Source organism: Pagrus pagrus, assembly GCF_965226575.1.
Source record: "Pagrus pagrus genome assembly, chromosome: 15".
Taxonomy (NCBI): domain Eukaryota; kingdom Metazoa; phylum Chordata; class Actinopteri; order Spariformes; family Sparidae; genus Pagrus; species Pagrus pagrus.
The window spans coordinates 24906511-24918902 of record NC_140199.1 but is presented as its reverse complement, the minus strand read 5'-3'; the positions used below and the strand labels follow the sequence as shown (position 1 = coordinate 24918902).

Sequence of the window (12392 nt, the reverse complement as noted above, 5' to 3'; positions counted from 1 at the left end):
GAATCATAATATACATGCTTTCCTACACTCACAGAACGTGCTCTGCCTTCATGTATTTCATATCAGCGAGCTGTAACCCGTGTGAGTGCGTCCTGTAGTCCTGACTGTTCATAAAACCAAACATCAATACACCAGCAGCAGCAACGCTCACCGGGAACCTTGAACTCTGAATCATTTTCTTATGGGGTTAATAATGAGGGGACACCGAGTCAACGACTGACATATAAAAGAATTTATTTCTCATGTGCACAAAAAGAATTGGAACAGAACTGAAACAGAACAATGATTGAGGCCACAAGGCTTTCCGTATAGATTTTCATCAGAAACCCTTTTTATGTCCATGACACATCTCCTGTATCATCTTTACAACAGCAGAAGACCCATTCCTTCACAGGTGCTCGAGCCCGAATGACGGTGGCTTGCACTCCGCGTGTGCCAGTGTTTTGTTTTCAGATAGCTACATGTAGACAGAAATAGGCAAATCCCAAGTGCAATTTGTAGAGGATAGCTTCTCCTGGAGAGCAGGACCGCGGTCTGTTTCTCTGTTATCTGACAGTTAACCCTGGTACCAGATGATGCATTTGCTTGTGTAGAGTAAAAGTAAACTTCATCTTAAAGAGCGGAGGGAGGAGAGGTGGGTGGATCTATACATGGAGGCACAGATGACGGTAATTTGGGTTAACATAATGATCACAACATCTACTAACAGCAAACAGGACAATATCTTTGATTGTTGCCAAGGACTTCAGTTTGAAAGAGAAACCATTTCACGCTGGAGGTCTTTACGCCGTTCTCCGTGGGGATTACTTGTTCTGAGCCCAACAACAAAAGATGATACAGAAAGCCATTTAACTCATTGCATAGTGACATAAAACATCATCGTGACATTATCATGAAAACAAAATAAAATGACAAAGACAACCTATGTGATGTTAGCATCTGAAACCTGCCGCTACAGCACATGTAGCCACAGGTTATACAGTAGTTGTGCCTTTTTTCTCAGAGCACAACATTACATTAAGACACAAATGTAATGCATGTATTTTTTCTGTCTGTATATCTACAAAGGGAGCCAGTACATTAGAATGATACTGCAGTGGTGTGTGTGATATTATTTACAGAGAAGAATTGTCTTCACATTATTCACAAATCATTCTACAAAGCAGCATTTTGTTGCAACCGATGGATTATTGAGTCACTGAATTTTACCTTTTTCCACGCAGGCGTTCTCGTCGTCCGCCCGTCGTTAAAGTCACGACATACATGTTCAGTGTTGACTACTTATTTAAAAGATAATACTGCTTTATTTATGCATACATATACTGTAAATAAAATATTAAATATCAAACTAAGTCTTTGGCAAATGTAGTTAAAAGTACATTCACAAAATATTTTCCAAAAAGCAAAATTAAATCAGTATTTCCTTTCAGTTCCGATGGAGAGTGAAATCAAGGAGGGTGGTGAATGTGTGACGGTAAAGGCAATTAATTTCGTTGAACAGGCATGAATTCACGTTGAAAAAACAGGTTTGTAAGGCAATTGTTGAAGCTAATTTACAGTTGGTTCGCTCAACTGCGTACAGCTTTCTAAACTGTGTAGGCATCTAGTGGTATGACTAAGTAGCTGAATGAAGTGTAACCCAGGAGAATGTGTAGCCACAGGGCTATGGCTTACAAACTGCTCAGAAACTCGAAAGATGTTCACACAAAAACATGTCTGTCTGTCTGTCTGTCTGTCTGCTTTGTGTTTTTACACCTACATTATGCAACATAAATAGCTTCGACTTCTGTTCAATTAAAATCGGTTGGTTAATTAAACTTAATTTTAAGTGAATGTACTGAATAAATTAAAAAAGCAGAGGTTATAGTGCAAAGAAAGAGCAAAGGATGATCATGCCGGGACATGGACGTGACTGGAAAATGAGGGAAATGTGACTGAACTACTCTGACGTGAAGAAATCTTTGATAGCCTTTTTTACAGTAAAAAACTGAGACAGAAAAAAAATAATAATTTAAAGTATTTAAAATTCTGGCGAGACCATTTTTGGGGGCCACCATGCTTTTTTAATACTTTGCAAAATGATTTACATTTTTACATCTGATTGTTTGCCACAGGGAGTGTGATGTTGCCACTGGTCTATAGGGTCAGTAAACGTGGTAGGACATGCTGTGTGTGTCTGATAATGTGGGTGGGACCGGAGACATGGGAGCAGGAGACGTAGTCAAAGCACCAGAGTAAAGCCCGCCCTACAGCGTGGAGTCTCACTGAGAGGCCCCACAACACTGGTTCAAGTCGCTGCACCATCAAGCTATTGTCGCCTCCCCTGGACTTCTCTCTTTAGAGCAGAAAAATACTGCAGTTCATCACATAAAAGGAATGTGAGGATCCATGAATAAAATAACAACAACAACAACAGCAACAAAGAAACAAAAATAAAAACCCACAACATTTTTTTCCACATGGAATTCTTCACACTGTTTTTCTTCAATTTATATTTTATAATATATATATTTATATAATCTCTTAAAGTCATTCTGGAAATGTTCAGGCCTGTGAGAGATTGAGGGCATGATGGGTGAGTTCTGAACGCCCAGCGGGCCCTTTTTTTGACCCAAAAAGTGTGTGACGCTGCAGCTGGGCTAGATGCGCCGGCGACGACCTCGCCGATCCTTCCTCCACGTCACGTAACATCACGGGCTTTTCCTTTAGGATTCCACCTCGCTTCCCTTTGACCTCAGAGTTTCTCAGACGGGGACAATATGGAGGCCGAAGCCATGGCCCTGCAGTTTGAGCTGGTCTCCGTGGTAACTAGTGGCGGTCGTAGGCAGTGGCAGCAGTGGGAGGTGCGGAGCCACGGGATGCGGCACTATAATAATAAGGGGAACCTGAAAGTTAACAGAAGAGCGAGTTGTTGGAAACCACGAGGTCAAACATCGTGCAAAACACAGATGGAGCCTTGAGATTATTTATCATTGTTTTTTAACATAATTTACTTGTCTAGGTGAGGTTAAAGTTCAGTCAGGCAACAGTATGTTTGACAGTTTTAAGAGAGAGTTGCTTACTTAGTAATGCTGGATTGCTGAACCGCCATGCTTCGTTGTAAGTGGTGTATTGTGGATGAGAGTACGGGTTTCCAGAAAAGTCCCCTCCTGGTGAACAAATCAGCAAAAACAAACATGAGCAAAGAGCTACCAAAGTGAAATGACAGACAGCTTTTAAAAAATATCAAGCTGTTCTGTCTTGTGTCTCCACAGTCTCTTCAGGAGAATTGATTGTTTTATTAATCTTCTGTTAGTCTTTAGGATTTCCTCTATTCTCTCCTTAACTGCTATATTTTCCTGCTTTTAAGCGATGATGCTTCGCTTCAAAACTCCTTAATAGGTTCTCCCAGACGCTCGTTCGCTCTTTGTCCTCCCTGTGCAGGTCGTGGAGGAGAGGACGGGAGGCTGAGGGGATGTCAGAGAGCGATGCTGTGGGTCCACAGGTTTCCTTCTTTTATGAGACTATAAAGGCTGGATTTTATATGAAGCTGCTGAAGAATGGCCTTTGCTTTAACAGTGTTTGGGGCCAGTCACTAAATCTAAGTCATTCACCAGCAGATGAAAAAACACCACTACAATCTCTGGATTATGGAGGTGGCTGTGCTTGTGTGCTTGTGTTCTGGTGAGTTTATCTATGCACACTCTCCCGTCCGATGAAGTGATTTTCTTAATTTGAGACATCAGCTTTCCCTGTATTAAAATGTTGCCTTCATGCACACCGAGCTCACTTGTAAATACTGCCCGCCTGCTTTGATTATTGGTCAGTGTGAAAGGTACATGTCTCCGAGCAATAAAGGGAATTGTGTTTTCAGTTGTTTGGAGGAGAGATCTACACACGCTGGCAGCTATAGCATCCTCACTGCTGGTCGTGTAACTCGAGCTCATCCCTGAGAGAGATAGTGATTTAAATATTTACAGGCCCTCCACGCCTCTGTGTTTTGACCCTTAACTGTTTGCTGTGAACCTGAACTGCAGGTTAAGTAGAGGGGAAAGAGATACGCTCTGCAGCCCTGGGTGTCCGGGGAGGCGAGGAGAGGCGCAAAAGCAGTGTTTATCGACGGGGCTGGTGAGAGTGCGCTGTGTGGACACGGCGAGGGTAATGAGCGCTGGGAGCTGGAGTGTAACTGAGAGGAACTGTCCTATCTCACGGCCACTGATTGTGGTGATCGCCTATCGAGTTCATCTAATGTCCTCGTCTGCACGCGCTAACCACAAGCTAACCGCAGTCTAACAAAGCTATAACAAGCTTGCTTTCAATCCTATGGGTCAGGGGCAACGCTTTAAGGATTCTTCAGACTCTCAATATTGGGAGAGTCACGCGAAAAGCATCACCACTTGTTTGGCGCAACGTCTTCAAAGAAGATCAACTGAAGGGGACTATCTAGTGAAAATACAGCCTGTGGAAGTAAAATTAATGGCATCGTAAAAACGGGAGTAGGGTCACCTACCAGGAACCATTCCAGCGAGTGTGGAGGTGGGGTAGCTGCCTTGTCCTGTGGGGGGCACATGAGGCGGGTAGCCAGGTAAGGTGGTGCTGGCCATGTCTCGACCTGCAGGCACACAGGAGGGAAAGTCTTACAAGGATGTTCCAACACAGACAAGATAAATGACTACATTTCAACATTTCCTCATTATGTTGATAAAAAACACGAGGCATGGGCGGTATCATATTTCATTACGTATAGAAACATATAGAAATCATCATCAGTATGACTGAATAAAGGCATTTTTGTTCAACTCTACGCAGTGGATGTTTATCAGTGTAGTAAAAGTGTCATTATGCTTTTGTATTTTCCTCCCCTGCACCGTAAATGCTGCAATTATGATATGTCATAAACAGGGAGCACACTAAAATCACCACAGTGAAGTGATGCATACAGTCAGGGAGAATGACAAGAAATGCCACGTTCACTCACAATGCTTCAGATTTTTTATTTTCTTTCAGGATGCAAGGTCTTTTTGCAAAAATCTAAAGAAAACTATTTTCAAAAGACTAAACATGACCATAAAAATGTAAAATGTTGCAGCATGTTTCATGAAGTTGCATGTTGTCTATCTGTTTATCTTAAATCATGGGTGAAAGACAGGTGATAGATACGTTTTTGCTTTAAAATATCCTTATGAATTAAAGGTGGATAGCACAACAAAGGCTATAGAAGAATGACACCATTGGCATTTAATTGGTTTCGTATAAACCTTGCTTTCACTCTCTATTTCGTCTGCCATCGTGTATGAAATCTCCCGGGAAAGTGAAGGCTGAATGGCGATTCAGCCAGGCTGGCAGCTTGGCACCATTTCGGTCTGTTTTCACATCTCCATTATCAACTAAATGAATGAATGAACTCAGGTTTTGTTCTGTGTTGTTTGAAGTTGCTACTCTGAGGAAAACAGAAAGCAATCCGCTTGTCTTCGAGACAGCGGTGCCAACAATCTTACCACTTGGAAATGCATTTTTTAAATTGATCTAATCAGAGACAACAACTGCTGCAGCATTATTATATCAACATAATAAGCAGCTTTAAAACTGACATTAGCATCAAGAGCTCTCTGTTCTCCACTCCACATTCAGTCCTGTAATTAACAGTGACAGTATCGGGCCTGGCTGGGTGAAGGGGGCACACAGGACAAGGAGGTATGGGTCCAAAGCAGGCCCCGGCATCAGCCTTATGTCTCTGCCTCTGCCTCTGCCCACCCCCTCCCCCTCTCAGACCTTGGGCCTAGCTGTCACGAGGCTGGAAGGACCTGGAGGCCTTTTGTTAACCTGAGAGATGAGCAAGGGTTCAAAGCTGGTGAAAAGCCGGGTGAAAAGGGGGAGAGACAAGTCGCTGTTAATGAGGGGCAAACAGTCCCCTTGCTGTATATGCTCCTGTATACACAACAGCAGGGCCACAAAGCCTGATGGGAGTGCAGGATTTGCAACTTAAGAAGTGGACGCTTTGAATTTAAAATGATTAAAAGTGAGCACAGAGGTAAATCAACTTGAACAGAGTGAGCGTGATTGGATTTTTGATCTGGTTACGTGGCCTTATGGGCAAAGTTGTACCTGCTATAAAGGGCTGGCTGGCATACTGGCTGTAGCAGGGGCCATGGGCATGGGCAGGGTAGCTGGGAGTAGAGGCATCTACAGAGAGGCTGGACTGGTGGGGCAAGATGTCAGCTAGAGCAGAGTCCCCAACAGAGGAGGGGGTGAAGGGGGCAAAGGATGCCTCATGGGGCTCTCGCTTTACACACATGGAGGATGGATATGATGGGTGAGAGTCTGCCAGGTGGGAAAAAAAAGAAAAAGAAAAGAACCTGATATGATGTAGTCATGCAACTCCACACGTACTGTACATACAATCACTTCAGTCACTCAGATGTATGGTGGGATGGATTTAAAGCCTTCCAAATGTCCAAATAACCATAAGGGAAACTACAGTATGGAAGCAAAACAAATCAAAGAGAAGTTTTTAGCTTTGTCATGCACGCAGCCGAACACTACCACAGGGCAATAAATCAAACAGAGACTGGACTCCAAATCCTGAGCAGATCCGTGGTATGAATTGAGCAACGCTCCGAGAAGTGAGATCGCTACCACACACCAACTTCCTATCTTTTGCCGACTCAAAGCCAGACGTTTTGTATGAATTCTGAATTGATAAGCAGTCTTTAGAAGTTGATTCGTTCATTTACATAGCTCATAATAATAATCTCATATGCACCCAGCAGTAATTCACTCAACTAAGTGGAAACATACACCAGTGAAATGTTGCAACAACACATCGCGCCTGATCAATCAAGCTCAAATGCGTAAAAAATTTCCCCAAGGTTTTGGGAAAACAAACAACATAATCTCACGGCTGCTTTCTCACAACAAAATCACTCCCGCAAATAAAGCAAACAATCGGCTTGCAGACAGTTCAAAACTCCACACTTTGATCTAATTTGGCTGATGAGTCTTGGCATCTTTCATTTCAACCGGCTCTGCCTCTTGAACCTATGCAATCAATGTGAGCTCTGTCTCCGGCCTCTCCACGTCTGCCGCAGAGGCTGCTCTGTTCGCTGGGGCCTGTGGGGAGAGATGGCTCTTTCCCGACACCATGATAGCCTCATTAGCTGCTTCCCCCATCATTGTTATTTTACAACAGGACTGTGTGTTGCGATTCCTCATTAAGATAAGGTCTGTTCTATGGAAGGGGGTTGCAACCCTGTCAGCCAGGGAATCAGGCAACCTAACTGACTGCTTTCCCATAAAAGCAGGTTCTCCAAATCTCTTTGTCTTTGTGACAGCTGTAAATGTGGATTTAGACAGAGGTACTGCAATTACACCGACTACTTTCATCTTATTGAGACAAATACCGCTGTCACGGAAGGAACGACACAATTTTTAACAATGCGAGTTTTTAACTTATGATCAAATCATTAAAAAGATGGTTGACACGAATCTCTGGCGTGAACAGGAATACTCTAACGAGTGGGCTCTGCATTTAATTGGACCGACTGAAAGTTTGTCACATGCACTGCACAAGTATGTCATAAATTTAGTGGAAGCAGGGTCCGACTGTAGGAATGAGTGCAAATGACTGGCGCTCAGTTCCGTTCTTCAATTAATTAAATCGAACATGTAGTCTTTAAAGTTAAAACAGCTTTCAAAAGTCTAGTTAGCATGAGTTTGATTTTAGTGCATAACAACCACCCTCCACCCCAGAGAAAAGAGGCACTCATTGATAAAAGACAGTACAGCAGATGAAGCGAGGGGGTGAGAAACACTGCAAAACAGCTATATTCAAGAGCTCCAGCTATTATGATAGTCGTGTATCCAGTTTGAGTCGTTTTTCAGTGAAAGAAAAGCCAAAATGATCTGACTCCAGCTGCTTAAATGTGAGTGTTTTCTGATTCTTTGACAGTAAACTGAATATCTTTGGGTTGTGGACAAAACAAGACATCTGACGACGTCATCTTAGGCTTTGGGTAACACTGATCGACATTTTTCACCATTTTTACAAGAAAAACGATCGTTTGTTGCAGCCCCACCGTATTCAACATCCGCCTTTATATATATATTACCATTTTCAACCCACTTTCACGACCACAGCAAGTATAAACCATAAGAAAACTTATGGAAGAAAAGACACTACAAGTTCCAGTGTGTGCCAGGAATAAAACAAATCAGATTGAGTGTTTACCAGATTTCTTGTTCAGGATGCAATATGTAACATTATCCTGAATGTTTCTGACAATGATCAACATCAGAGAAATCCATCATTTTACTCAGTGTGACGATGCGTTTCATTTCCACACGTCCATGAACATTTCTGCCTCAGTGACATGGATAGATTTTCATCGACAATGTTTTTTTTTTAAAGAATGAATACTACAACTCCCATGATTCACTGCTACTTATCTCTTTTGTTTTGTTTTGATTGGGAGACTATTGAGGCCGAAAGAAGTCTGTGTTTAAGTGAACCTTGCTCATGCTGGTAGAGTATTATTGTTGATAAAGAGGACTCTACATTGTTAAGCAGGGTGACACTAACGTATTGCACGTTAACCTGAACTTCAGGAGAGAGACTGCGGGTGTTCACACTGTATCCAAGACTTCCTGCGTACTACTGTAGGCTTCTGTTTTCTCAGCGCCTGAGCAACCGTTGTCAAACAGACAGGGGTTACGACGCAACAACAACCGATACAAACGCTGCGTTCAAGACCACTGAACTCTGAAACTAATCAGACATGGTGTTGCTTATTGTCCTGGAGACGAGGCAGAGCCCGGGTAAAGGGAGCCTGTCAAATCACAGGCCCTGATGATGGAGATGGAAGATAAACTCAGGGTCCTTGGGGACTCTTCTCCCCAGCAAACACATCTCTGAGAGAGTGGAGACGCTATAGAGTTCTCCAACATCTGTCTGTGCTCCACCACTGATGCCACGTCTGCAGACCCCATCAACCATAGAAATGAACTGTTAAGAACCTACAACAGCCCTCGGAGCGATGCGTCCAAATATAGCTGCAACAGCCTTCTCTCAAGTGAGCATTTCATTTTTAAATGTACACCGAGGAACTCGGTGCGCAGACCATTTATTGTTGTTTTCAAAGGCTGACGTTCAATCTTCAGAGAACTTTTTCATTTCCGACAGATCAGAGCAAAACTTCCATCTTCCATCAGGCTGGGCCAGTTAAACCTCTGCTCTTCAGTCTTCTGCATTGTAAAAGTGGTCATTTTATAACAGTTTACACCAGAAAGGAACAAATTGTCAAAAGCTACATCCCATTGTGAGTGAGTAAAAATATTTGCAGGGCCAAATAGCTCAAATTCCCCATCCACAGGTTTAAAGTCATTCATTATCTGATGTGTGCTCAAAGGTTAGTGTGCTATTGTGGGGGGTGATATAAACATTCATTTCCGAGCTCTGGGCTGCGGGCATTACCCGAGCTGAGACAAGCCGTTTGTCACCAGGCCACACACCAGGCACGGCAGGTTAGGTGGCTGCTTGTTGTTCGCCACCCAGCAGAGAGAAGCTGGCACTGCCCAGTCATAAACTGGGCTCAGAGTGTGGTGTACATTTCGGATGAAAATAATCTGTGCTTTTTCCCCCACTTCTGCTCTCCTTTCTCACTCACTTGAGAGGGATATAGGTAAGAAGGTAGAGAGATAAAAAGAAAGATGGATTTTCACATCTGCTTCAGTTGTAGTAGGTCAGAGGGGTGCCCATTTACACCCAGTCTCCCCACAGACTCTGGTGAGAGTGATTATCAAGCGCAGCCTGCACAGACTTCACAGAGTGCTCTCGTTGGGCGTAACCCCATTTAACTACTGATAAATAGCTACAATATTATACTATCATTTGTTCCACATAAAAAGTGCGTGTCAAAGTTAGAAAAAATCTGCCGGACACTGCGCGTGCTTACTCTGATCAGGTTTCAATAGAAAAGTGTGCAGACACCAGCAACCAGGGGTTATTCAGGACATGCTGTTCTCTCCATTGATTGTACTGAGCAGATCACAGTGTTCATCTACACATACAACAGCTTCTCTACAGCTTGTTTACACCAGAAATAAACCCTACTTTTCACCCAATCAGACAATGCTTCATATAATCTACTCACCAGAATTAACAAGAGGCTAGATTTGTTATGTATTGACAAATTTAGACTTTCTTCAAAAGACGGTAACATTCTTTCACAGAGAATCTAAAGACAGTCGTGGTGAAGGAAGGGAAACCATTTTGTAAATGATTGGTGCGTCTTACTAAATCCCAGCGGTGCGTTTCAGTGCCCTAATTCTCTCTCTGTGATTTGGCTGCCGCCCTCCTTCCTAGGTAACCGTCTCTTTCACACATCAGGGTAAACAGAGGACACAAAAGATGGCCGACATTGCTTTCGCTATAGCGCCCTTGGAACGCAAAACTGAGCACTTCATTAATCATTCATCTTTAATAGATTATGCAAATTCCAGGACATAAAAATCAACAAGATCAATAACTGTATGAATTTTAATTGGGAGCAGAAAACATTTAAGGAGTGAATATAATCTCGTGGCTCCATCCAGTATGAGAGCGTAATTTATTGATAATTGGATCCCGGCCTAAATGAGGAAGGTAATTTAGCATTTTTCAGCCTTGGCATACATTCCTATTTACAGGGTCTTGCTAATGGCAGAAAAAATAATATTATGCACTGACAAGCTACACCCAATCAAACGCTTCATGCATTACTTTGCATAGTCGTTAAAATTAAATAATAAAAGTTTACTGGATATTACTTCTGAGTTGATTCGGTGCTCAAAATACTCACATTTTTTATTACTTACAAAGTGCTAAAGTATGTTGTCATATTTAAGAAAAGTTTGCTTCGTGCGCCTCCTCATTATGCAATCCGTGGCCCTCGCATGCATCGCTTTAGGAGGCCCCCCAGGCCCCCAGGTGGCTTGAAGGCCACCTGCTATGAGTGTGCTCCCCAGAGCGAGACCGCTTTCATAGGAGGAGCCCAGCGTAAGAAAAAAAAAAAAAAAAAAGGACAAAAACACACCTTTCTTCTCCTGAGGCCCAACTTTCTGGGGCAAATCTACCTCCCACATATTCAGGAATAAAAAAGGGGTCTTTCTTTTCCCATAGCTCTGTCTATGCCTGGGTCCGGGGCTGGACTACAGGGATCATTTGAGAAGGGCCACTGCAGTTTTCAATCATGCTGTCCTCCTCCTCACTCTCTCACACACGCACACACACACACACAGTGGACTCATTGACTTTGATGCACACTGCATAATTATGGGTGTTTTATTAAAAGGCTGGTATATTATTCTCCAGTCAGTGTGGCCGTCAGTAAACCTAACCTCTCCTGGGAAAGAGCCTCAGCAGCCACATTGAAACAATATTTCAATTAAGCAGGCGGCCATCAACCTCGACAGCAGAGCAAAAGAAGCCATAGTGCAACACAGGGCGGGTTGATGTGCGTTATATGATACAGATAGTTAATACTACAAGATATTCAATACACCGCACCTGCCATTAACTGTTGGCTCTCACTGGAAGTTGCTATTGAAAACAGCGGCCAGCTCATAGGTTGGATGAACCCTGTAATTTCAGTGTTACTTTCATTGTCTCATCTGTTTCTGGGTCTCTCTCTCCGTCTCGGCAGTGTGAGGCAGCCTGCCAGCCACGGTTGCCATTCCAGCCACTGTCAATCAACAGGCTATCATAGCCTTTGATGACAACGTCGTGTCGCGGCGAGAACAGCAGCTGTCTCTTATGAGAAGTGCTCCCAGTCAATCTGTTAGCGGGCCAATCCAGGCTAACACAATAGCCAGTTAGGAGCAGCGTGTGAAAGGCCTGTAGGATTTAATGGGCTCAGATGATATATGGCCTCGCTCCGTCCGTCAGAAATAAACACCTCGAAAAGTGTCTCGAAAGAGGTTTGTTTTTGTCATTTGGTGATAAGAAGTTATCATAGTGGCAGAGAAATCTATACCAGTCAATAATGATGCAATTTCAAGAGGTTTTTTCCCCCCAGTACTTAGTCAAAATAGTCAAAAAGAGAAAATAGATGAAAAAGTCTATCAGAATCTGCAGAGTTTTGGATTTTAATACTTTAATCTACCAGGAAAGTCACGCTATAAACAACTGGCTGATTATCAGTGTTTCCAGTTAGCATTATTAAGTGAAGTTAAGTGTAATCAAAATGTTAAAGGACAGCAGGAAGTGTACTTTCAGTGAGTTCAGAAGCATTATTGTCTCCTATAAAAGCTCCTTTACCAGCTGCAATAGTCTGAAGATGTGGCCTCTGTTGATTATGGGACTGAATTAAAATGATTAGAGTAGAGCTGCAACGGTTAATTGATTAGTTTAACGATTAAATTAATCAACTTTTTTGAAA

General features: G+C 42.9%; 1 protein-coding gene across 5 annotated transcripts in view; it reads right to left on the bottom strand.

The window, feature by feature from the left end:
* Positions 1–217: 217 nt before the first annotated feature.
* The window catches only part of pax2a (paired box 2a), a 30792-nt gene continuing 18617 nt past the window's right edge, over positions 218–12392 (bottom strand). For 4 of the 5 annotated variants that reach the window (XM_084375232.1, XM_084375234.1, XM_084375233.1 and 1 more), the window contains 3 exons: positions 4490–4591; positions 3063–3149; positions 218–2885 (listed from right to left, as the gene is read on the bottom strand). In XM_084375232.1, the coding sequence (XP_084231358.1) occupies positions 2809–2885; positions 3063–3149; positions 4490–4591 (266 nt within the window). In that variant the 3' untranslated portion in view covers positions 218–2808. The remainder of the gene's footprint in view (positions 2886–3062; positions 3150–4489; positions 4592–12392) is intronic. The other variant, XM_084375236.1, reaches the window with a different exon arrangement.